Raw genomic sequence first — 26839 nt, 5'->3', positions numbered from 1 at the left:
GGATTGGTATCTGTCTGAAAACCAAAGGCAGTCGGCACCAGCAATCTAATAATACAATTATTTTCACAAAACCTGCGCTACTAGAAACATACGACTGTGATTGGTCCATCCTGACCAGCGCTGAGAAAAGTAACAGGTACCATGTGATGTCAACCTCATCAACATGCTACATTAGCAGCGGTCTGGACATTAATTTACAGATTAATAATGACGCTTAGAGACTTTCAGTGTCTTTGAACAAAAAATATAAAAGTGAGGAGACAAATAGGAGAATTATTATTTATACTAGGAACAGTGAACCAGGCCATTCCTTCATGCTAACTGCCTTTCTACCCATTAATATTTCTAAAGTGACGTTGTTACATGCGTTTGTGGCGATGTCATCAAACTGCGCTCTCCAAAACTGATGGAAGAAACTCAGCTGTCAAAATGTGTACTATACACGTGGGTAAGTTTTGTTTACTTTCTATTATACAAAACTAACATTTCGAATCACAGTACCCGTTAAGAAACCCTGGCTACTTTAACCAGCTCTGTCCACGAGAATGCACGACTTTTATCAATTCATAATGGAAATTAATACATGCAATCATACATTATTACTTTTAAAAATCAGATTTCGTCGGTTCTTTGGCTTATTCGTTTCCACAGGGAGCCAACAGTTACGGGCAGCTCGGACAGGGACACACGGAGGATCAAGCCGAACCGCGGGGTGCAGAAGGCGGACAGCCGACAGGACAGATCCGCTGTATTACTGGAGGAGGCGGTCATTCTGCACTCATCACTGGTTAGATGACCTATTTCACAACTAAAATAACCATATATTTTAATTCTAACACTTTGAAATGGCACGTCGCTGGAATTAGTGAAATATTCTTCGAACTGTCTCCGGAAATTTGCTGACCTTTTGTTTGTAGACACACGCCCCCTCTAGTGGTCAAGTAGAAGTATGACAACAACATGGTCTCTGTCTAGATTCAGGTGAATTGTTGATGTGTGGACAGAACCATAAAGGTCAGCTAGGGCTTGGTCACACCTCAGAGGTCATAACCTTTCAACCTTGCCCCTTACCTGGGTGCAGGAGAGTTCAACAAGTGTCCTGTGGCTGGGACTTCTCACTTATCCTCACAGGTGAGTGAATGACAATAAACGCATTATGTAAATGTATCAACTGTGCTGAAGTGATTTTAGAATGGTTATGCTATGCTGCCTGTCATTTGATTCAAAGTGAAATGACTGTTATCTGATCTGTGTATGTCAGATGATGGTCAGGTATTGTCATGCGGCTCCAATGCTTTCGGACAGCTGGGCATCTCATCACAGATAACACACACAGCAGAACCTCTACACGTGAAGGTGGGAAGAAGATTATGTATTCAGCCGTGGGTGCTTAACTGTATTGCCAGAATATTTGATTGTATTTATGTGGGTTGTAAAGCAATGCTTGTCTGTTTTGCTTGCAGGCCCTGAGTGAGCCAGTAACTTGTGTGGCCGCGGGTCTCAGACATGCATTAGCAAGTGCAGGTATTACAACTATTGATAGACCAAGGGCCGGACAAGTTTCAGACAACTGTTTTGAAATTATGAATTTTAAGGAAACATTTTTCATTTTAGTTCAAATAAAAAAAAAAATCACTTAATTGAATCCGTTTTGTGTTAATATGTAGGGCTGGGAATCGAGAAACAGTTCTTATTCATAACGGGTTCCAAAATAAAAAATAGAAATACCGGAACCAAATTATTTTCATGACTTTGTGCTCTGTTAACGATTCCCAAATATGGCTGGGTATTGATACAGATTTTGCGATTCGATTCTGATTCATAAGCTCTCGATTCGATTTGATTCCCATTTTAATTCGATTAGATTACGCTTCATTTGGGTATATTTCTTTTATAATGTCCATTTTGCTTACATATGAAAGAAATTCTCTCTCAGCTAATGCTGTTAATTATACAGCGTATTTTCTAACTTTGTACATTATTTGATCATTAGTTTACATCATTTTGGTCATGTTTTAGCCTTTTAAATATATAAAAATTCAATGTATTCCATTAATAAATATGATGTATTCAAATTGTATATATTATATTGCACATATACTGTATATACATATATTTTGTTACATGTTTATTGTTTACATGCATAATTTGTATTATTTGCAAGTATTAGATTTACTTTGACTTGTAGAACAAGTGCTAAAACGGTACTGTCTCTTTAAGAATACTAGCAGTTCAGTGTGTCAGTGAACACATTTACATGCACATTCTTACACCGACTATGCTTTATAAGCCAACCACTTGTGTGGTCATGTAAACGCATTAAACGGCTTTCCTTTATTGTTGTGCAGTCATAAAAGGCTTAAGAATAAACTGATCGTCACAGGTAGATATTTGGCCATTACCCTGATTTTGCATTGTATGTAAACACCTTTACTGGCGTTCTTACTGGCTTATCCAATGAACACAAGTGTTTTGTTCGCATGCTTCTTTACAGTTTTATGTCATAAGCAGAAAATAAGTTGATTATTTTAAATCTCATGCAATTGCGGTTTTCTTGCTTTGTCGGATTTTTTTAAATATAGGTCTACTTATTTTTGGGAGTAATCAGCGTATTGGTGTTGCATGGATTCTTTACAGCATCTGTACTATATGTGATTAGATTAAATGTTAAATTGTAGTATATTTTTAGTTGCTTAGTGCAAAATTTGGTCACATATGCAAGTGATTTACTCACATCGATCTTGTGATTTAAGAATCGATATTGGTGTCGTTCAAGATTGCGATGCATCGGAAAATCAGTATTTTTACCCACCCCATTCCCGAACATACGTTCTTCATCCAATGCGGATGGTACACCATGCTAAATGATGGTTTTTCATGCTACCACCCAGCGGCACTGCATTATCGGTATTGAATCATAATTGTGAAACATACAGTGCAGCCAGTATAGTCTGATTCCCGAACGAATGACTCTTATGAGTTGATTCTTTTGAATCTACACCGCAAAACATACAGCATTTCCTACCAAACGAATAACTTTTATCTCCCCATTCTTTTTAGTAAATCAAAAACTGAATGAACCGCACATCAGGTCCATTTTGAACCAAGAATTCAGAGTAATTACTGGATGGTTGTTGATTTGACAATGTGTAGTTAAAGATACACTTTGTGAGTTCTGTTGTAATTAGTGGTATTTTTATAAAAATTAATGAATAAAAACACACCATGTGCAAACACACCATGTGCAAAATTCTGTTCTATGAAAATCTGAAATGATCTCATCATTTGGTAACAGACTGCTTGTATTTCTTATTTCCAAAATATTTCCTCCCTTAAAAGAACTAAAACAATCGTTAATGGGACCATTAAGGAACTGGAATCGTTAAGAGGAGTCTTAACCATAATCGTTAAATTCCTTACAGTTCCCATCCCTACTAATATGTACACAATTTTATTTTGTAACATTTTCTTTCTGTCTTACTGTAATTCACAAACTATTATTTCCCTTTCTCAGTGTATATATAATATATACTGTATATTTAAACTTAGTTTGTGTTTTGTGTGTGTGCATCTGAAGCATCAGGTCATGTGTATCAGTGGGGAACAGGCTTGTCTAGTCACGCCAAGAGAACTTTGAGTCCACAACCTGTGCCTGCACACTTGACCTCTAAGGAGCCTTGCCTTGTTCCGGGTAACACACACACAGAGTCACACTCATTCTTAAAGCTGAAGCGGTTTCACACAGCGATACATCAGATCTTATGAAAATGAACACTGCTATGAAATTGGTTGGTTTACCCCATCAGTGTGTTTTGATTTATATATTTAATTGAATACAGTTATTTATACGTAGCGTTTCTGCTGACCCTCTCATCTGAGGCAGTCACGCTAAACCACACTTTTAAATCTGCAGGGCTCAATCATGTGACCCCAAAAAAGGTAGTTGCAGGCTCCGCCCATTGCATTTGTTTGACAGGTGATTTGTTTGATTTATCTGTCTGTCTATCTATCTGTCTGTCTGTCATCTAACTGCTTTTCATTTATCTATTTGTCTGTCTGTCCATCCGTCTGTTGTTCTATGTATCATTTTATCTGTCTATCTAACATTCTATCCATTTGTCCATCCATCCATCCGTCTGTGTATGTATCTGTCTGTCTGTTTGTCATCAAACTGCTTTTCATTTATCTGTTTATCTATTTGTCTGTCCGTCTGTCTGTCTGTATGTCTGCCTGCTTTCCTGTCATCTAACTGCTTTTAATTTATCTATCGGTCTCTGTCCGTCTGTCTTTCTGTCTGTCTGTCTGTCTGTTTGTCATCAAACTGCTTTTCATTTATCTATTTGTCTGCCATCTGTCTGTCTGTCTGTCTGTCTGCCTGCATGCCTGCCTGCCATCTAACTGCTTTTCATTTATCTATGACTGTCTGTCTATCTATCTATCAATCATCTGTATGTTCATCTGTCCATCTATTGTTCTATCTGTCTGTCATTCTATCTGTCTGTCTGTCTATCTGTCATCTAACTGCTTTTTATGTCTGTCTGTCTTTCATTCTATCTTATCGTTCTGTCTGTCTGTCAGACTGTCTTTCGTTCTATCTATCGTTCTGTCTGTCTATCGTTCTATCCATCCATCTGTCCATCGTTCTGTCTGCCTTCTATCTGATCAAAAAGATCTTACAGTTCTACTGGAAAGTTTGAGTCTTTGTCATATCTTCACAGTCATGGGTGATGTTTTCCTCTGGGGCAGCAATAAACATGGTCAGCTAAATAGTGAGGACCCTTTCCTGCCACTTCCTGTGGTTTTAGATCGATCATTGCTGAGGGGAGAGAGAGTGACTGACATTTACAGCGGCTGGACACACCTTGTCACACAAACAGGTGAGTGATACACATAAAATCTTTATTTATGACTTTTGATGCTGATTGTCTTTTCAGTAGATGTTCTAGTGATGCAGTTAGCAATATATCACTGTTTCAACTATATGCCTGTCATTTACAGAGAGTGGACGGGTCTTTACATGGGGCAGAGCTAATTATGGACAACTAGGGCAAGCGGCAGTGACCAGTCAGGGCCCAGAAGAAGGGTCCGAAGGTTCAAAAAGCACTGACCCAACTGCAAACGGCCCTGTTGAGATTAATGACTTATTTGGTGCAACACAGGTATGATTTCAGTCAAATGCTTTGATAAACAAATGATGTACTACAATAAAGCAATTAGCCATGAGAGGCAGTGTTTTACAGTGATTTTACCAGCCATAAAGGGTATCCTGACCTCTGTTGACCTTAGTAAACAAACTTGTGGGTTATTGTTTTTTAAAATTACACTCAAGTAATATAGTTCATTATTTGGCTATAATATTGCCTATTTTGCAGTGACTTCTAACCTGGCTCATACAATCAGAATTTAGTGCCAGAGCTGTCCATTTAATGAATGTTATAACATGATGTTAAATGTTATACTAAATTTGATAACATGTTTGTGTGACGTCATGCACCTGTATCTCAGCGAAATCGGAGTGGAAGATTTCTGCACGAGCCTCCAAGTTAGAAGTCTGACTTCAAGGGGCATTCCATTACACTTTTCCTTGTAGGAAGTCGAAAATTCTGACTTTCTGAGTTGAATGGAATGCAGCATAATGCTCTTTGCTGATAGCCAAGAGATTGCAATGTCTGTTGTTTTCCAACAGGGGGCGAAAGCACTGTACATGCCCACAATTCTTTCTCACATCCTGCCTAGAGACACAGCTTTCATTTGAATTGAAGGTCATCACTTACTTTAGAAAATGCAGCATCTTTGTGTGTGTGTGTGTGTGTGTGTGTGTGTGTGTGTGTGTGTGTGTGTGTGTGTGTGTGTGTGTGTGTGTGTGTGCACGTGCAAATGTATTGATGTGAATGACTCAACGGCACAGTATTTTATACTCGGTCACAGCTTTTATATGTTTTATGCATCACTGATTCTTTGAAATTAAAGAGCCCCTTTAGAAAAAAACAAAAAAAAACAATTCTGTGGACATTTTTAATGTAGGAATAGTGAAAAGATAAAAAATAGGAAAGAGACAGTGGCATTCATGTTTTTTGCATCTATTGTTTTTTCCAAAGGAATGGTTCATCCAAAAATGAAAGTTCTGTCATCATTATTTACCTTCATCATGACTTTCAAAACCAGTATGACTTTCTTCCGTGGAACACATAAGGAGACATAAATAACAGAATGTCCAATCTGTTCTTTCTAAACAATGAAAGTAAATGGTCCTTTTTTGCTATAAATCTACACTTTCACTTTCACATTCTTCTTTTGTTTTTGACGATTCACATTCTTAGTGCATATCGCCACCTACTGGGCAGGGAGGAGAATTTATAATAAAGGATTTTTTAGGATATTGCTTCTAAAGATATAGATTTAACCACTGGAGTTGTATGGATTACTTTTATGCTGCCTTTATATGCTTTTTGGACCTTCAAAGTTCTGGCCACCATTCACTTGTATTATATGGACCTATATGAGAGATGAGAGATTCTTCTAAAAATCCAAAAAAAAAGTCATTAACATCTTGGATGGCATGAGGGTGAGTAAATGATGAGAGAATTTTCATTTTTGGGTGAACTATCCCTTTAAATCTTAAGTCTTTTCCCCAAACAAGCTTATCATATGGTTTTATAAGACTTGGAATGAAGCCCACAAGTAATATGGAGTACTTTTCTGATGCTTTCAAAGTGCTTTTTTTTTTTTTTTTTTTTTTTTGGTCCTTTTTGGGGCTTGACAGCCTCTTTTGGTGTTCACGGAAGAAAGGAAGTCAAATGGGAAGTCAAAATGTTCATTTTTGGAATAACTATTTCATTATGTTCAAAATAGAGACACATTGTCTGTCCAAATGTTGTCACGGCTGCTAAACATATTCCTTCATGTCAGATCTCCTTGTCTGACTTTGTTTTGTGCGCTCTCTTATTTTCCGTCTCCTAGTCAATGCACCTCATGTCAGATTTAATCCTCGAAAGCTGCTGATACTACAATGTTCTGCCACCAGGCAACCCGTACGCGTGCCATTTGTTTATGATTGCAAACTAGGATGACGACGATGTAAAGGCGACGTTATCCTATATAATACACACTAACACTTTGAGAGAAAGTGTAGTGGGGTCCGAGGACACATTTAGTCTTCGATGACATGTGGAATATAACGTTTCAGAGCTGATCTTCCGTTGAAAGAAAGACTTTGCCTGAGGCTTGAGGGAATTTCTCTGAAATTGTTAAGGGAAACTTAACAATTTAAGCTTCCCTTAAAAAGCGTTTTAAGTGGGTCATTTCTGTTATGCAGTACCTTTCGAGCTCTGTAACTTTTAAAAAATGAATATGCCTGGGTTGTCGTTTAAGAAAGTATTTCTATAAAAGGGAACATCAGACTTGCTGAAATTTGCTCTGCATGGTCAAACTCAGGCACTTATACATTATGTATTCTAACTTTATGATTTACATAATGACAAAAAAATTAACAGATTGGAACAGGATGAAAAAAAAAAAGAAGCTAAAGTTAGCCGTTGCTCAGTTTAGGATTGAAAGTTAACTTACATGAGGGTGTCAACTTGGTTATTTTGATAGTTTTGAATCAACTTCTGAAATTTAGTCTACCAGGATGGACTGTTTTGGAGGGAGATAAGCCAACTAATAACACAAATCATCACAAATCATAAAAATCCATTGCTAATACTTACTGGTGTTTGCGCAGTTGTTTTCCCATCAAAATTATGTCACTTCCTGGAGAATTATTTCATTTAGGTGCTGTTTTTTTGTCATTTAAAGAGAAATTATAAAAGACTAACAGGATGGAAAGTGATATTAATGTATGAAATAATGACAAATCAAAATAAGACTTCCAAGAAAACATGTTTTGTTTGGAAAAACAAAAGGTATTAGAGAAATGAAGAAAAAAGGAATATTCCTTTTTTTTTTCTCCGAATTTGGAATGCCCAATTCCCAATGCGCTTTTAAGTTCTTGTGGTTGCGTAGTGGTTCACCTCAATCCGGGTGGCGGAGGACAAATCCCAGCTGCCTCCGCGTCTGAGACCATCAACCCGCGCATCTTATCACGTAGCTTGTTGAGCGCGTTGACACGGAGACATAGCGTGTGTGGAGGCTTCACGCCATCCACCGCGGCATGCACGCTCAACTCACCACACGCCCCACCGAGAATTAACCACATTATAGCGACCACGAGGAGGTTACCCCATGTGACTCTACCCTCCCTAGGGACCGGGCCAATTTGGTTGCTTAGGAGACCTGGCTGGAGTCACTCAGCATACCCTGGGATTTGAACTAGCAAACTAGCGAACCCCAGGGGTGGTAGCCAGCGTCTTTTACCACTGAGCTACCCAGGCCCCCAAAAAAGGAATATTCCTTAATAAATTTCCAGTTTTTCATTTTAGAACCTGGAGACATTGCAAAAATGGCAACATCCATTTAAAATTCACTGGTATGTTAATTCGGATATTTTGATATAAGAAAAACAACTAATATGATTTCCATCTTTAAAAATTGTGAGTTTATTAATTAATACAGTATATTAAGACATAATAAGGGGGACATGAAAATGTAATGCCTAACAAGAATGACCTTGTATGACTGGATGTGAATGGTTGAATGGACTGTCTGTGTTTTCTTTGTAATGTGTTAGTCATTATGTGTTCATTGATTTAAAAGCTGTAAGATCCACAAATTGTACTCCTGTGTTTATTACACCATTCATAACCATCTGCATTCTGTAACTATATTGTTTAGACTTCAAATCCATTGTTAAATCATAGTCCTCACCCCCAACCTTATTGGCCAATCATAGAGCAGTTGACTTCTGTAGTGGCTCCAGACCCAAAGATTTCCTATGAGTAGATGAAACACAATACTGTGTGCTAAAAATGACTGAGCTGAACTCCCAATAATAGGTTTAATAATTCCTTAAATGACTTAATTCACACATAGTGCAGCTGACAGCCTGATTCACACTTGTACCCAAAGTCCTAGAGTCTAGATGTCTGTGTTTAAACTTATGCTAAGCAGTGCTGTAGCTGAGACTTCATTATAATGCCTCTGCTTTGTGTATCTCAATAAACTTCTGTAGGAAATCTTCTGTCTGGGAGCTATAGTCGATTAGGATCAGTAAAAGATGCCAATCAAAAAAGCTAAGAGTTAGTTATCTTTATTGTTCCTGATAACACAATTGTATACCAGCTAAATTAATACAAAATAACATCAAGTAGTTTGACAAGGCTGCTCGTGTTGTGTGAATGCGTATTTGTCTTAAAAGAAATTGTTTACCCAAGATTTAAAATTCTGTCAGAATTTACTCACCCTCTTGTTGTTCCAAAAACGTATGACTTTCTTTCTTCTGTGGAACACAAAGTTAGTAATTTTGTCAGTAATTCTGGCTGCTTTTTATTCTATGCAGTTAAAGTAAATGGGGGGGATGGTTGCTGCAGAGTTCCAAAAAAGGCACAATAAAAGTATCATCAAAGTAGTCCAATATAACTAGTGCCAACGGGAGGTTGTCTGAATTGAAAAATGTGAAATCTTTTAAAAATCTAGTTTAAAACACAGCTGTTAAATTTGTATAACGTAATGTAATCTACAGTATGTGATCTATGTAGAATGTACACACAACTTAAGAGAATACACAATTAATTGTAAAAAATGTTTTCAATTATATTTATGTAAAAATATTTTTTGACAAATGTAATGAATATTTCAGTGATGAATATTAATAAAGTTTCTTGTAGGGTTCCTCCATATGACATGAACAAAATTAGCATTTTCACCAAAATGCGAAAATATTTGATAAAAAAAAATAATAAATCACCGACAAGTCATGAGGATGTAAAGGGGTCCTTTTTTTTATTTTTTATTTGTCACATTAAACAATTGATGTTGGCTATAAAAGTTTAAAAAAATATTAATTATATATAAAACATGAATTGATTATTTTTTCAAGAAATAAAATATTTTTCAGAACTGGATATGCCAGCATTTAAGAATTTCTTCTTTTAATTAAACTTATTTATTTTTTACTTTCTCTGGACAGTTACACCATTTAGATGATTTTGACCCCAGAAAAAATATCAAAGTGACTTTAAACTCTTTTGGATTTTAAAACCATTTCATCATAGTAGATTAGTACTCAAGTAATTGTTTTGACTGAATTGTGTTTTTAATAAATTCTTGAATAACTTAATAGATTCAGACAAAGAATGAGCATCACGTCATTGACCCACATTCCTGATCTTCTAAAGCCATATGATAACTTTGTGTAAAGAACAGACCGAAAATCGTTATTCTCAGAAAATTGTCACGTCCAATGTAGCTCTCAAATCTTGCAATTCTGTACTTTCAAATATGGTGCGTCAAGATGCAACGTGCCAGATTTGTTGTCAATGACAATTGGTCACGAGACACCCAAGAACCAATGATGTTTGATGTCCTTGACATCAAACTTGGCACAACACGTCTTGAAATACAATACTGAAATGTATCAAAATAATAGTATTTAATCTACATGCAACATAGTTATGGGACTAACGTATATGCGGTATATAAACATTGCAGCTCCGCCAGTATTTTATATTATTTAGCCACATGCTTATCTATCTATGATGGTGGTAACCTAGTGCTGGTCAACTGATGGCAGCACAGCTTCATCAGTGACCAGCACTAGGTTACCACCATCACAGGTCAACATTAACAGCCCCCATAGGAGAAGAAAATGATGAACCCTTTGACCCCCCCATTCAACTGTAACGGGACACCTGTAATAATGACACGTTTTATTACCTTTAGCTCTTTGCCTCTCAAAGACTCCTAGTAAAAGTAACCATGCGGAAATATACTTCAGTGTCAAAGTTGTGCTCCTACTGTTGACACTCATCATTGCTGATGCACTGGTTTTCTAAATGTGCATCTGAAAAAGATGTGCATCATCCTTTATCGTTAGCTTTATTGCCTTTTCCTAAGGCCAGTTTGCCCCCAGTAAGGGTTTTATTGTTTACATTGTTTCATTTAAAGGTTGTTCACCCAAAAATTAAAATACTGTTATTATTTATTCATGTTCTTCCAAACCCCTATGCTGTTATATTTTCAGTGGAACATTAAATTAGAAACATTTTTACGCTGCCCGTTCCATACAATGACAATTCAAAGTGACCATGTCTTTCAAGCTCTAAAAAGGTAATTAAAATCCCCAAAAGTACCATAAAAAAATCATAAAAGTAGTCCATATGACTTGTGTGCTATTTCAAGACTTTAAGACTTCCCCTCTGACGAAGCTCACGTCTGTCCCACGTTCATACAGTATGCAGCATTGAGAAATTAGATATCAACTTGAATTGATAAATCCATCCCTATATTGCACATGTAGGCACAGTGGCACCAAACAAACTCTAGTTGGTTGCTTTACATGTCCGTCAGACAGTCTTTTCCTGTCAAAGTCAGTAGTTCTTGCCCACAATAAACTGCAAAGTGGACCAAACTTTATGCTGATAGTCAAGAGTCTGCAAAACTAAGGTTAGTCTTCATATTGCAGTGTTCGTCATCATTTATGTGACTGTTCTGCAGCAGAATGGACAGCCCCCTGCCTGCTGACCAAAAGCTGTTTTGACTGGATATGTGCTGTTTTTGTGTGGTGTGGGGTCAGCTAGGTTCATTTGGGTGGGATGGGGAAGTAGTTGTTTTGTTGATGATGGCAAGAATATCAGAATGAATCAGGACAAATCATCTTTGTTGTGTCTGACAGGAGCTTTTGTTTTGCTTTATATTTAGTTTTTGTTTGTATCTGCCTTGAAGGATTTTCCTTTGTATTTTGACTATTAGTTGATGAAAGATCTGACACCATGTCAACGGTGCGTCACAACACATCAAGTTTCAAAATGCATGTTGAGACACCTGCATTTTGTTTCATTCGTTGCACTGTGTCTAGCTTGTTTTTAGCGCAGGTGTCACAAAGATTCGACATTCTGAACAAAATTCAGGCTGCAAAGAGGACTTACATTCACGTTACATTGTTACACATGATTCCAGATTGCTCTGCACCCAGCAAAGTTTTGGCGCTTGAGCAATGGGAAGCCAAAGTTTTTTTCCCAGCTTTGGTGTTAAAATTTATATGTTTACACTACAAATGATTCTTACATAAAAATACAGCCTATTGCTCCAATACTTACTTGAAGAAGAAATTGTAAATAGAATGAGTGATTTTGGGTTTGGGCTTGAAATCTGACGATACCGCTAGGGTCGGGGTGACATGGTCTCAGGTACTGGTCGGGTTTAATTTTAAGGCAACATGTCAAAACTACACTGGAAGCACCTGATGCGTTGCAACACCTCACAATACACGCTTTTACGGACACTGCGTTTCTATACTTTTTTTTTTTTACTTTTTAAAGTATAAAACAGCTACTTCTGCACTTTAATCACCCAGCTGTCTGAAATAAAAAATATTCACAAATACTATGTTTGAACTGATTGCTATGAATTTAATTAATTTATTTTAACTTCTATTTAACTTTTGAAGTTCAAAGCTAGTACGTGATGTTTCTGGTCTCTAGCCTGCTTAAATTATATTTTGTTTTTAACCATATACATACAATATATGCTATTGTAGCAAATTATTTCACTATCCTAAAATAGCCATGCAAATTCAGTTTTTACAGCAATGGATTTCCTTTGAAAACAGAAAAAGTCGGAAACATTACAGTTGGTTGATACTAGTGTAGAAATGGTGTAATGCCAAGACCACTTTAGTTGTAGTTTCAACTTTTACAATATTCAACCAAAACCAAGTTTTGATGTTCATTCAGGGCCAGCTCTGCTGGCATATCCTGTGATGCATTATAATTTACACTAATATGAGTGTGTTTGTGTGGACGGTGTCCTCCCAGCTCCGGCCGAGAGCATTAGCGTTGTTTTTATCCCCTAGCTGCCCATTTCCTCCACGTAATGAGCTCTGATCACCAAACGTTAATAAACCAACCAGAGATGCCCAATCACCCACTCACATCCTCACGGGTCGTCATGGAAATGGACATTTGGCTCCAACATCAGGGCTGGTTGTGTGTTTATGCTATTTTTCAGTTCAGGAAGCATCTCTGGAGAGCTGTATGTGTAAATCACCCCTCCCCAACCCCTAAACTGCTGCATGCCAGAATCTTTATCACTGCTTCCCAGCAGGAAATGTTCGATTCAGGCATCCCAGCTTGAGTTACATGGATGGAGAGTGCAGTGTTGAGAAGCAACTATCTAAAAGTAGCAGCCGTACTAACATGACACAATTTTTCAGTAGCATGACAGTACTTCAGTTGTTTTCAAAAACAACTACCTGGGGCCGTTCACATCACGTTAGGCGGATATCTTTGACTGTTTCTCCAAATTTTTTTTTTTTTTTTCAGGTGAGCACCACATTTTTTAGATGCCCTGTCAACTTTCCAAAAGACATCTGCATTTTATTTTACTAGTTGTGCTATATTTAGCTTGTTTTATCTGTTCGGTCTGAACAACCCCTAACTTTCCCATTAACACGCTTGTGTAGCAGGACGCGTTGTTGGCTCTCTCATATGTAGCCTAGCGTTGGGAAAATCCAATTTGTTCTTGTAAATCTTGTAAAATTTGTTTGGAGGGAAAAAAATAAAATGCACTGCACCATTTTTTTTTCTTCTTCTTCAACATCTCGTACAGGAGCACCACAGTTTTTTGACACCATGTCAAGTTAACAAGAACTTCAACGTTTAAAAGCGCGTATAGAGACACTTCTGTTCTGTTCGTTGCACTGTCTAGCTTTTTTAGCGCAAGAATGCGTTTGGTCTGAACGGCCCACTAGTAGCTTTTAGTGAAGCTACTTTTTCAAAAAGTAAATTGACTGTAGTTTTTGCTGCGTTCACATCATGTTGGAATTACTGTAATTATGAGAGGGCAACTCAGAGATTCTACTCGGAGCTGGTCAAGTCCTGGGACCTCAAATTATTTGTTTTTATGGCAACATGGATAATGCCAAAACGGCTTTGTTGTTGAAACGGAAAATTATTTATCACTACAATAATTCACCTCTATATGTTCTTGCAAAATGTTTAAGAACCAAAAAAGTGCTCCATTCAACAATAGAGTAATAAAATGGCATATCAACCTGAAATATGTGTTCACTACATTTTAACTTTTGTGGTCGCTGCCATATTGGTTATTTTTACGAAGAGTTCTAAGAAGATGTGACCTACCCCTTTTTACAAATCGGAATCTTGTAATTACAGTAATTTTGACATGACTTGAACTCACCATTGAGTATTTTAAACTATGAGCAGGGCCATTTCTAGCCATCTTGGTAATGAATCACTTGTCTGTCAAAGATTATTGTGGTGGTGCTATGATCAGAGCATGTGACAGGTGTTTGATTGATGTTTTGTTATCAATTTCTCTCTGTTTTTGCAGATTGCATGCGGATCTGAACATAACCTGGCTGTTGTTGGTGAGTACAATGAATTTAAGTGTTTGCAGTTCTCTGATACAAACCCCAGTTTATTTATGGTGCTTGCTAATTTGTTGTAATTCTAATTATTGTCAGTGGTGATTCTAATTAGTTTCTCATTATGATAAGTAATTTGCATGCTGGATGTATACTGCATTGCATTTTTTATTTAAATCAGAATATATTAAAGGCAGTACAATCAATGCAATCATGATGTTTAAATACTTGACATGGTGGCAAATGACAATATTGCTTGTGGAAAACCAGAAAAAATTACCTGTCAAAGCCGATGTTCCATCACAGTTGCCATAGCAATAACTCTACTGTATCTTTAGGTATAAAGTAGCGTATTATGGGATGTAACTGCTCTGACATTGAGCCTGGGAAAGAGAAATAAAGGATTAATGAAGAGTAAGCCAGTATTCTGAGATATGTCTAAGCCTGACTACCAGAATTAATGCTGAGACCACAGCTCTGTCTTCTGTGCCTTTGAGAATTCAATGTCTGGATTTCGGTAATAGGAAATTTTTTGCTTTGCATCCTCAGTTTTAATAGAGATGAGTATCTGTTACTGGAGTAATTAAGCGGTCAGCTCTGTGCTGTGATCTTTAGTGCTATCATAGAAGGAGAAGGGAATTAGTCCTGCACTCTTGTGCTATTGTGTCAGGACATCAGAGAGTAATGAGCCATCTTTGGAAAAGAATATTACGTTATTTATGTAATGAAAACTTGCGATGCCATATCTGTTAATTTCCCAGCAACTCTGCTTATTTCTCATAACTATGGGAAAGCTGAAGGCTAAATCCCATAGTTATTTAAAAAAATGGCGACATCATTGGCTAATTGAGGTTCATGCCATTTTGCATGTAGTATGTTTATTTGTGTGCTTTGAAACAGCTTGTTTTTTTGTTTTTTTTGTTATGCTTCGCATCATGTTTGCAGTATTGTCAGTGATGTAGCCCACCTACACAGCATTCTCAGGCATTATAGGCATACTTTCAAATTGAAGTCTGTTCCAAATGGCATTTTATGCAGGCTTCTTAAATACTTGTATTTAAAGATGAAATATTACATCTCATATTGATTCAATATGAGACGCTGTTTGGCTAAATCCTCGGGCGGGTCCCAACTTTAACTTTGAAGTTGGCAGCCCTAATTATGAATAAATGTACACTCACTGAGCCCTTTTTTAGGAACACTATGGTCCTAATAATGTGCCTGATGTGGTCCTGTTGTAGCCCATCTGCCTTTAGGTTGTGTATTCTGAGATGCTATTCTGCTCACTACAATTGTACAGAGTGATTATCTGAGTTACTGTAGCCTTTCTGTCAGCTCGAACAAGTGCTGGCCATTCTCCGTTGACCTCTCTCATCAACAAGGCATTTCCGTCCGCAGAACTGCTGCTCACTGGATGTTTTTTTTGTTTTTGCCACTATTCTGAGTAAATTCTAGAGACTGCTGTGCGTAAAAATCCCATGAGATCAGCAGTTAAAGAAATCACTGAGATCACATTTTTTCCCCATTCTGATGGTTGATGTGAACATTAATTGAAGCTCCTGACCTGTATCTGCATGATTTTAATGCATTGCACTGCTGCCACATGATTAGCTGATTAGATAATTGCATGTATAAGTAGGTGTACAGGTGTTCCTAATAAAGTGCTCAGTGAGTGGATATTTCACTCGATGCTCAGAAGTATTGAGAAAAATATTTAAAAACTGTTTTTACCCAAAATTTTGTTGTATGCATTTTTTACTTGTACTGTCGATTTAATGTTTTTATATTGTGCGGTTAATTAAATAAAAATAATGCGTAAAAAACTTTTTGTATCTTCTAATCAAGTAATAAAACATGTTTGCCACAATAACGCAATATATTTCAATCTGAATACCTGAATTATTATATTTATTTTAGGCCCTACATAATATATTTTTAAAGTCAGCATGAAATGAAAATTCACCCTATCTATTTTCTAAATACATGTTATTGATTGTATTGTGAATGATTCATCCATGGATATATTTTTTATTCTTTATCTCGTAATCTTTAATCAGAATGTAAAAACTTGATCTTCCGGTGAAACGACAGACTTCTCTCTGGTGGCGTATGCAGGACTTCTCCAATCATTTAGTCTGCTTAAACCCTGTCCCTTTCTTATAAATACCACAACCTTGCGTAGAGTTGAACAAAGCATCAATTGCATGTTGGTGAAGATGGCCAGGTGTATGTTTTCCTGCAAAACTATCGTTCCTTAACCCAAACTTCCTTGGTTATGGGTCAGCTGTCTTGAATTTACATACATTTACGGAGGAATAACGGCGAATTTGCGGTTGTGTTCGAGACATTTCACGCCTGAATTGCTGAGGTGATCACTAATGCCGAGTTTACACTACACGATTTAAGGCCCAATTTTCACTCGCCGACAGTTTTGTGGAGATCCTAGGCAAATCAGAGCTCGCTCCCGTGTAGCGACAAAGCAATGTATGAATGATCAAAGACGCGATCTGAGAGAAGCGCCGATGCGTCACCAATGTCAGCGAGATATCTAGCTTGTTAAATATCTGGACCTGTCTGCGATTCCAAAAATGTGCAATATGAAATGTGTTTTGACTGAATACAGCTGCAGCGTTGACCTACAGCCAATGAGAGAGCAAGAAACAGGGCACGGAAGTTTTGAACTCAGTCCTTTCATGCATCTTATGGTATGGTGAGCACAATAATATAGTTTCAATGAGAATAAACTAGATAGAGCTTGTATCAGAATAACTTTGCATTCATGTAATTCTTTTCAATAATAATAAAAATAAAAACACCAGCAGGCAGTTACCTGCGTTCATTGCAACATTTCTTATTTACCTCCAAGTCTCTCTGCAGAACAGACAATCCTTGCTGCCTGCGTCTCCCCAACCATTCCCTCCTTCATAGTCTTTTCTTCTTCTTTTTTGACTTTTCACTGTAAATCAGCGCACAAACAAAGTGTATCGCAAGCTTCAAAACCCCACCCGGACAAGCACGAGAATGCCTACTCACGCTTGATTTTGTGTAATTCTCATATCACTTCTCGCGTGTACTCTGTTGTGCAACGTAATTTGGAGTCCAGTTGTTGGGGATTCATCAATAGTGAAATGTTTTGTAATCTGTTCACCCCTGTCGCCGATTCCTCGTGTAATTTGAAAACCCTACGACTTCCATGACAAGACAGACAAATGTGTAATTTGAACGGTACCACAATCCGACATCTTTGAACATCATGTAGTGTGTAAGAGGCATAATGAATACAACGCTTCGGATGCCTCTGGAGTTTATTTATATTTTTGAATGCAGTTATCTTGGGATGCACAGCACGAGTACGTTTTATCTTTATATTTAGTGTATTGTGATTCAAAACTTTAAAATATGGTTATCTTTTACTCACTGATTTTGCAACGCCAAACAGCCTCTTCGTAAGCAAAGACCATGATGTGCTCATGCGTTTATGTTGTCAGTTTGATAATAAATGTTTTGACGAACACGAACGCGGTTCAATATCACTGATAACCGGCTCTGACTCAAGCACCACAGTGGTAGGGGTGTGTGTGTCTACTGCAAACTCGCATTCAGATCTGCCTCCATTCTGCTATGCAACGCCCATATTTTCACAATCCAATCAGCAACCAATGGATAAACTCAAATCCCCATCCTAATTTTTTTTTTCTTGTTCATAAGGTTTTTCACTCAGAAATATGTCACAGTACAGAGTTTCATGCCAACTTTAATAATTTGAATTGTTATGTATCATTTATATTGAATTATCTGTATTTGGGGGCTTTTCTAGGCTAAATTTTTTATATGCGATTTTAATTAATCTGCATTTTATGTATAGATTTGTTACATTAGCAACATGCTAACGTCAAGCTCTATTGGAAACAGTTGTGAGTTGAGACTCACTATGCTTCATGCTGCCTATGAAGAGTGTTCTTGGGTGCTGCCTTATAAGGTTTTGGAACAGAGCTAAAACAAATATACATGGAAACATTACTGTCCTTCAGCTGAGATGTTAACCAAGCTGAGGAAGCGCTTGGTCCAATTGTAACCTTACCTTTTCTTTGGGATAAGGAAATAAGCTTTAGTTTTTATAACCTTAAGTTGGGAATCTAGCCAAAGAAGTGTTCATTCCTTGGGGAACTTGAGGTCTTAAGAATATCTTCCTTTGTGTAATGCATCCTTGAGATAAGTGGAAGTAGCTAGTGCAAAATCTTGAAGTCAAGTGACATCTAGGGAAGCGAAAAACATCCCGGTGTGCCTTGGGAATCACTAAGCATTCTCTAAGCATGTATGACACATCCTAAAGGACATCGCTGGACTTCAAATGAGATTAAAAAGGGTCACTGCTGTTGGGACGCTGACAGTGAGAATTTGTTCTGCATTTTCAAAGGCAAAGTCTTTGCTTTAAACTCCATAAGCACTCTCTGTCTCTCTCTTTATATGGTAGTCCACGCCATTATGTAGCTGATTTGTTTAAAGCTGAAGTGTGTAATTTCTGCACCACTAGCATCACCAAGCAGAATTGCACAAATAATGGCTGTTTTTAAACAGGTTTCTCAAACACACCCTTCTTCTTCCATTGGTCAGATAAATGGATTGTCCCACCCAAACTCATACCATTGGTTGAGTCAATGTTGCTGTGTCGGCAGTTGGGATGCTCAAACAAATAATTATATTTGAAATATTACTATAGTGTGATATTTACATTAACCAATGAATGGCTTACTTGTAGTTGTCGCTGCAGATTAAGCTAGGATATTAGAAATAAAGGAAAAATAGGAGAATAGAAATATGTTTACATTGGAAAAAATGACACACATCCCCTTTTAAGGAATAGTTCACCCAAACATGATAATTCTCTAATAATTTTCTCAAATGCAATGAAAAGATATATAGTGAAAAAGCAGTTACATTTTGGTCCATTTTTTTTATTTAATCTAAAACCGATCATAACGCTTCCAGATTACCTTTTATGCTGCCTTTATGTCCTTTTTGGAACTTGAAAGTGTTGGACCCTGTTAACTTGTATTTTATGGATATATTCGTATTATATCTCTATAAAAATATCTTCGTTTGTGTTCTGCAGGGGAAAAAAAAGTCATACGAGTTTGAGAAGTCATAATGGTGAGTAAATGATGAGAGAATTATCATTTTTGCGTGAACTATTTCTTTAAATCACAATTTTTAAGCTTTGACTTTGTGCAAAGACTCCCAAAATGGACAACCACAATGTGTTTTAGTAAGCAAAAAAGAAACTGACTTTTTTATTTCATTATTTCTGTTGTCTATATGTTGTTATGGTCTATAAGTGTGTTGTTATGGGAACAGTTTGCTGTGCATCCATGACTGGATGTGGTAGAGCCCCTCTTTTGTCAATAGCATGTCATCCACACTCAAAGAAACTGATTTCGCAAATAATACATGTTATGACTATTTTAATGCCAGGCTTTCTACATTGACAATATTAATGCCATGCACAATGATCCTACCTTTCCTTATGGTGAACAAACAGGGATAAATTCATTTTTTAGTTAATATTTCATCAGTAATTCAGCTTGTCATGGAAAATTCCTAAATTCACACTTCTTGCTACCTTACAGAAAAGATAACAATGAACCCATCGGATAGTCAGAGGTATGGAGTGTTACAGTGAAAGGGGAGTGTGAGAGAAAAGAGGAGGGGGGCAGTGAAAAATCCGAGAAAGCACTCTCGCTCCTGGTTGTTATGGCGACAAAAATTGTTACGTAACTATGTTGCCTTGGCACGTGTTTCCATAGTGATGCAGGCTTGACCACGTGTTTTCATAGTGATGCAAGCTTGACCACACCCACCAGCTGAACTGTTTAGAGGCATTCAAGCCCAGGATGGCTCAATTAGATTGATACATTAGTGTGATGTGTGTAAATGCAACCCTGTATCCATGTGGTTTTTGGTGATTTTTATCATTCATAACAATTATCTTTAATGTCCCATTAAAATTTTATTTGTACATTTTTGTACGTGTATTTATTTTGAAGATGCTTTAATTCTATGCTTTTATTGTACTGATCACACTCTAAATAAGTTATTTGGAGTGTGATCAGCATCCCACCCATCTGTCCCTCCATCCATCATAGCAAGTCCATCCATCCATCCAACCAACCAAAAGTTTATCCATCCATCCATCCATCAAACCAAAATGTTTTCCCATCCATCCAGCCAGCCATCCATCCATCAAACCAAAATTCATCCATCATCATCAAACCAAAAGTTTATCCTTCCATGCATCAAACCAAAATGATTTCCCATCCATCCATCAAACCAAAAGTTAATCAATCCATCCATCCATCAAACCAAAATGTTTTTCCGTCCATCTGTCCATCCATCCATCCTTTTGCAGGCATCATAAATTCACTCTGAATTCAGTCAGACTCAACTATATTTGTCCTTTTAAGCAATATTCATATGTTTTGCTGTGTTTTCTGTTTGTATAATTGAGATATTCATACTGTCATTTTCTTCTATTGTGAATGCAGTTGTGACACTCCTGAGGGAGATATTTGACTGTCATCTCTCTCTTTAGGAGGTGGAATCTTCTCCTGGGGCTGGAATGAACATGGAATGTGTGGAAACGCTTCCCTCTGTGACATCACACAACCACAACCAATCCAAAGCCTCAGAGACACTGCACCTCTTCTGATTGGCTGTGGAGCAGGGCATTCAATGGCACTATGTAGTTTGAAGAGCAACAAGGATGCTGCAAGCTGAATAGGTTTTCAACTTTTGGCTCTCTGACTGTGTTTTGACAGACAAAGACTGTTTGCTTACATTGCGGTTTTAATGAATTATTCAGAAACACACATATAAGCCTTTAAAGGACAGATTTTAGATCAAAGTCTCAGTGATGCAAATGTGGACGCGCACACACATTATGCTTATGACATCAGAAAGGTTTAAAGTAAGCATCATAGCACCCAAAAATAAATAGAGATGTTTTTAGAACACTAAGCCTATTTGCAGCTTTATGCAAATATTCGTAACTTTTAGATGAGAGGCATGTTTTAAAATTAAAATGGCATGTTCTTATTTATTTAATTGTTTCTTAATGTAAAGGGCTTGTTCTTAATTTTTTACATTTAAAGGGCATATTTAAAAATTTTGTCTAATAAATTATCTTAAAGGGATAGTTCATCCAAAAAATACAAATTCTAACCTGGTCTAACAGAATCATGTAACTATACCTACATTTTTGCAAAATTATTTTTACGTGGCTCATTTAAACACTAGAGGCGTAACAACAGCGACTTCAATTCCCTTTCACACAAATCACGAGTAAAACAGCAGATTATTAGTTCATAAACACTTTTCCCCCTTTTCCTCACACAATGCTATGTTATGACCTCAAAACATTTTTACTATAGTGCATGACTTGTAAGGCTATACATTTTAATGTATGCATTACATAACCAGTGTAATTTACAAGCTTATTCAAGGGCAGTAATGTTACAAGTCTTGAAGAGTATGTGAGCCAAAAGTGTCATAGGCTTTGTTCACACTGCAAGAAAAATCTGATTTTTTTCTCAAATCCGATTTTTTTTAAACTGACTGTTCAAACTGCAGGTTATATGTGGACAGATCGGATTTTTTGCTGTTCAGACTGAAGTCGCTTTTGCTGGTGCGTCTACATTATAGTACCGATGCAAACTTGCATCTGTTCACCATGCGTGAATGTTTATGAATGGATGTTTTTCATGAGGGCATCCAAATATTAACACATTCTTCACAGAAAATGGCTTAAAAATGGGAGAGGTGGCATATGCAATGTTTTTTGCTGCTAGGGTTTACAAATGTCCCGTTTTTGCCAGTCGTCCCATATTTTATCCCAAACGGGACATGCCTATTATTTTAGTGGGTAACTAAATAGTCCCGTATTGAAGCATAAAAGGGTCGGACAGCGAGACTTTTAAAGAGGACCCCTGTCCTGTATTAAAGCGCTTAAAATGCTCAAGCGTCTCATTCACATGAAACATTCAAACTCATCACGCTTTGGTGGCTTGCAGCCAGTGTGTTACTGCACATTAGTCCATCTCCTTGAGTGAGTAAGCCAATGTCTGTATTATTTTAAAAGAGGTTTGCACTGCTTTGCTGCCCTGTAACATACAGTATAGTATATGACATATGGGTGTGTTCCAATCAGAAGAGATTCCCCTCATACTTCACCTTCCACTGTAAGAGGGCTGAAAGGTTTAATAAAAAGGTCATTCTGAACTCAATTTTAAAGTAATTTTTTATTGAAAATTCTCTTGTAACGATCCTACAGTGTGGCCATCATTATTGTTTTCCCTTCAAAATGTCCTGTAAAGGCATCATTTATGCCATTTGGAATACAGTACGTCTTCTCATCGCAACACCTGACGAAACAATGTGTCGAGCACAACAACTGATGGAAAAAAACGCATGAAATCAGATCTGACCGTTCAGACTGGATACATTAAGAAAAATCAGATTTTAATCTGATTCCAAACCACCTACGAGTGTGGTTTGGATCAGGCTTGTAAAAATCAGATTTTTTGTTTTTGTTCTGTTCAGACTACAGAAACCTAAACGGATTAGAGTCAGATTGGCCAAAAAATCTGTTGGGTTTTTTTTCTGCCTGTGTGAACAAAGACATAAAAGTGCCACAGAATGACATAGCTGCTTCAGCAATTGAGTTTTTTTGATCACACATTTGCTTTTTATGACACTATCGGTTAGGTTGAGGTTAAAGTTTTGGGGTAGGGATGTAGGTTTTGTTGATTTAAAACATGATAGGATGTTAACCTTAAAAACCATGGCTGTTTAGGAGAACATTTAACTCTCTTTTAGCGCCACTCAGTAGACATTTCAATGCAGAACTGCCGTGATATGTGTAATGAATCTCGTAATGTCATTTTGCAGAAATGTTGTCACAGTCATACATTTTTTATGATGATTTCTCCCTCATTCCAAACCCGTATGATTTTCTTTCTCCCGTGAAAAACAAAAGAAGAAATATAGTGCCTTTTCATAATAGGGACTGGGGCTGTCAACTTGGAAAATAAATTAAAATATAGTGCACCTTGACATTTATTTTGCATCTTCACGTGCCATATTTGAATTAAGCGCATACAAGAGTGACCTATTAGAACTTCACATTTTCAGTGAATAATGACTTAATGGCTATCATATAGCTTTAAAAGACTTGGAATATAGCGCAGAAGTTGATCTATGGTGCTTTTATTGGTCATTTTTGGAGCTTGATAGCCCTAGTGGCCATTGTGGTAAAAATTATAATTAATTATAATAATTTTCTTTATTTATCACACATTATACATTTGCACATATACAGTGAAATTCTTCTTTTTCACATATCCCAGCTAGGCTGGGGTCAGAGTGCAGGGTCAGCCATGATACAGTGCCCCTGGAGCAGATAGGGTCAAGGGCCCAATGGTGGTATCTTGGTGGTGCTGGGGCTTGAACCCCTGACCTTCTGATCAGTAACCCAGAGCCTTAACTGCTGAGCTACCACTGCCCCCCCCCCCCCCCCCCACTGAAAAGTGTGCGAATGATGACTATTACTTTAGTATTATAAGGACATGAGCACACTGACTATTATCTCTGAGGCTCATTGTTGAAAAGTCACTGTACATGTATTTACTAGGGTATCTCATCTAAACACACTGTCCTAGTACATTCAGAACTGCTGAGAAAGATTGGAATTCAATTTAGAGGGAAATCCAATCAGCCATTTACTCTCTGGCTGTATTTTAAATATTGTCAAGGTCTGACTCCTTGATTACTAGCCAAACCATTCTGAGATGGCCATTCATGCTGCCTTTAATTTGACAGACGGTGAGTGATGTTGCCGGATCATTAACTCTGACCTTAAACCTTCCAGGGACGGAGAATACCCTTTAATAACCTTAACTTTGGATGCAGTTACTGAAGCAGATTTACTTCTGCGAAATGACCTGTCTAACAACACTCCATCTCCCATAATGCCCTGTCATGAAACCATCAGTTGAGCCAGAGTGATGATCTACTTAAAAGAATATTCGGGGTTCAATACAAGTTAAGCTCAATCAACAGTTTTTGCGGCTGATGTTGATTACCACAACAATAAATTGACTTGTCCCTCTTTTTCTTTAAAAAGAGCAAAAAATCTGGGTTATAGTGTGGTACTTTCAATGGAAGTGAATGGGGCAATCTGTGAACATAAAAATGCTCACCGTTTCAAAATTATAGCCACAATATGTAAACCGTATGCATGTTAACATGATTTTAGTGTGATAAAATCACTTAGTAACCTTTTCTGTGTAAAGGTATATCCAGTTTTACAACTTTGTTGCCATACGACTTAACACTGTAAACCCTAGAACCCTAAAAGGATTGCAAAACCAATGATTTAAACTCAAACAACACAATGTTACACAGAAGAATGAATGTTTGTTTTTTGTTTTGTTTGTATTATTATTATTTATAAGCTTCAAATTTCTGCCTTTAAACCCTCCAAAAATCGCCTCATTCACTTCCATTGTAAGTGCCTCACTGTAACCTCGATTTTTGCTTTTTTTAAAGAAAAGGAAGGACGAGTCGAAATTAGTTTTTGTGGTAATCAATATTATGCCACAAATGCTGTCGTTTGAGCTTAACTTATATTGAACACCAGAATATTCTTTTCAAGATTCACTTAAAGATCCCATGAAATGGCTTAACTAACACATTTTCCTGTGTTGATGTATTTCCTGTTGAAACAGGAAGTTGGGGCAGGACATATATTAAAGTAGATTTTGTATACCCTTTTGACAGACATTCTCATTCTAGAGAGCATTCTCATTCTGCAAGATGATTTGTCAAAATGTTTTGATCCATTTTGGTCCTGGAAGAGAAAGATTGTACATTTAAAATGCATTTATCTCTAAAAGTTAATGTGGTCAACTTTTAGGTGTACATGATAATATAAATGACCTCAAATGGATTAAAAGTCACCAAAACTTTTGATTTCATGGAGTCTTTAAAGGTTTTTGATACATCATCTTATGGGGTCATGGCATGAAAATAAAATATATTTTATAAAACTGATCAAATCTATACACATACACACATCGAGTTATAATTCTTATAGCTTTATTAATTTTACATCAACAGTGCCTTAAAAACAAAACACACAAAATCTTTTTTTGTGCTTTTTATTATCATTATTTTCATTGTTTTTTTTTTTGTTTGTTTGTTTTTTTCTCTTCAGAAAAAGACACAAAATTGCCTTAATAAGTCAACTCAAACCATCAATGAAAACACCTGGTTTAAATAACGATCCATACTATGCACTGCAGTGTGCAGAAACACACAAGGGACGTCTCACAAAACAGCACAAACGATTGGGATGTCACCTCTTTTTAGTCCAATGTTTACTATTTCCAGAGACTATGCAGTCACAAAGACCAAAATCCTCTAAAATCATCTAAAATATATTTATTTATTTATTTATTACTAGTTAATTTTTGATAATTTTCTGATGTTTATGCTCTGATGTGGTTGGGTCTTTGAACAGTCCAGTATATTGTAAGAAAAGGACCCAACTTCGACATCCCCAAGATACATCTGGCAGTGCGCTAGTTTGGTCCCAGAGAATTGGGTTTACTTCACATTTTCACAACAATGAAAAACAAATATCGAAACAAACCTAAGACACAGTATTGGTTTACTTTCTTTTACTCAGTTCATCATAAACCCTGTATGTTATTGTTCCTTAAGAATGAACACCTAATTGTGTGTAGGATTGTCTCTTGTGAAAGTTTCACGTAAAACCATTTTTCATCTGTGGCTTTCAAAATAGCTTGTATGTTCTGAATTTTCAAATGCAAACTAAACATTTTTTTAAACATCATTAAAGACTTTTCTCATTGAACACAATGATGGTCATTTGTTCAAAAATAGTGAGTTTGGTCCCAGTAATGTGCTAACTAGCCTTGTCAATTTTCCTTTCAATCTAACAATGTGTTGTAATGAAGCATGGCGCGACTTTCCAGCGATAAGTAATTTGGACGGTGGTGGAGGGGTGCACAACACAACCAAATTAGCAAAGCAAATAAAAGCTGAAAACACAACGGAGATAAACCGCAACGCAACTAAATTAAGCCACAACACAATGGAAATAAGACACATTAACAGTGTTGTATTAAGCTTTTATTTGCTTTGCTAATTTGGTTGTGTTGTGCACTTCTCGGCCACCATAAATTTGTCTGTTGGCACTGAGCAGAAAAAAGCTATGCAACGCGACACAATCAAAGCCAATCAGAATGTATTTGATGTTTAGTAGAACTTTGGACCAAT

General features: G+C 36.9%; 1 protein-coding gene across 3 annotated transcripts; it reads left to right on the top strand.

Moving 5' to 3' along the window:
* The first annotated feature begins 182 nt into the window (after positions 1-182).
* On the top strand, positions 183-26590 carry sergef (secretion regulating guanine nucleotide exchange factor). 3 transcript variants are annotated; one of them, XM_051689554.1, is made up of 12 exons: positions 183-448; positions 652-787; positions 976-1131; positions 1262-1356; positions 1464-1524; positions 3578-3691; positions 3914-3976; positions 4719-4877; positions 4999-5159; positions 14449-14485; positions 19596-19633; positions 21072-21204. In XM_051689554.1, exons 1-11 carry the CDS (start codon positions 407-409, stop codon positions 19619-19621), a joined length of 1050 nt encoding a protein of 349 aa, XP_051545514.1. In that variant the 5' UTR covers positions 183-406; the 3' UTR covers positions 19622-19633; positions 21072-21204. The 3 variants fall into 3 exon arrangements, with proteins under 3 accessions (XP_051545514.1, XP_051545513.1, XP_051545511.1); XM_051689551.1 differs by lacking the exon at positions 19596-19633 and having other exon boundaries at positions 186-448; positions 21072-26590; XM_051689553.1 differs by lacking the exons at positions 3914-3976; positions 19596-19633 and having other exon boundaries at positions 185-448; positions 21072-26590.
* Positions 26591-26839: the final 249 nt, after the last annotated feature.

The sequence above is a fragment of the Myxocyprinus asiaticus genome, chromosome 46 (genome assembly GCF_019703515.2).
Source record: "Myxocyprinus asiaticus isolate MX2 ecotype Aquarium Trade chromosome 46, UBuf_Myxa_2, whole genome shotgun sequence".
NCBI lineage: Eukaryota > Metazoa > Chordata > Actinopteri > Cypriniformes > Catostomidae > Myxocyprinus > Myxocyprinus asiaticus.
Note: the sequence above shows the minus strand (reverse complement) of the source record. Positions and strands in the feature narration are given on the sequence as shown.

Excerpts from the sequence above, each read along its gene's own strand:
- sergef (XM_051689551.1), top strand. The coding sequence starts at position 407 with ATGGAAGAAACTCAGCTGTCAAAATGTGTACTATACACGTGG. Across the intron at positions 1,132-1,261 it reads CTTCTCACTTATCCTCACAG|ATGATGGTCAGGTATTGTCA; the intron begins GTGAGTGAATGA and ends TGTGTATGTCAG. Across the intron at positions 3,692-3,913 it reads GGAGCCTTGCCTTGTTCCGG|GGCTCAATCATGTGACCCCA; the intron begins GTAACACACACA and ends TTAAATCTGCAG.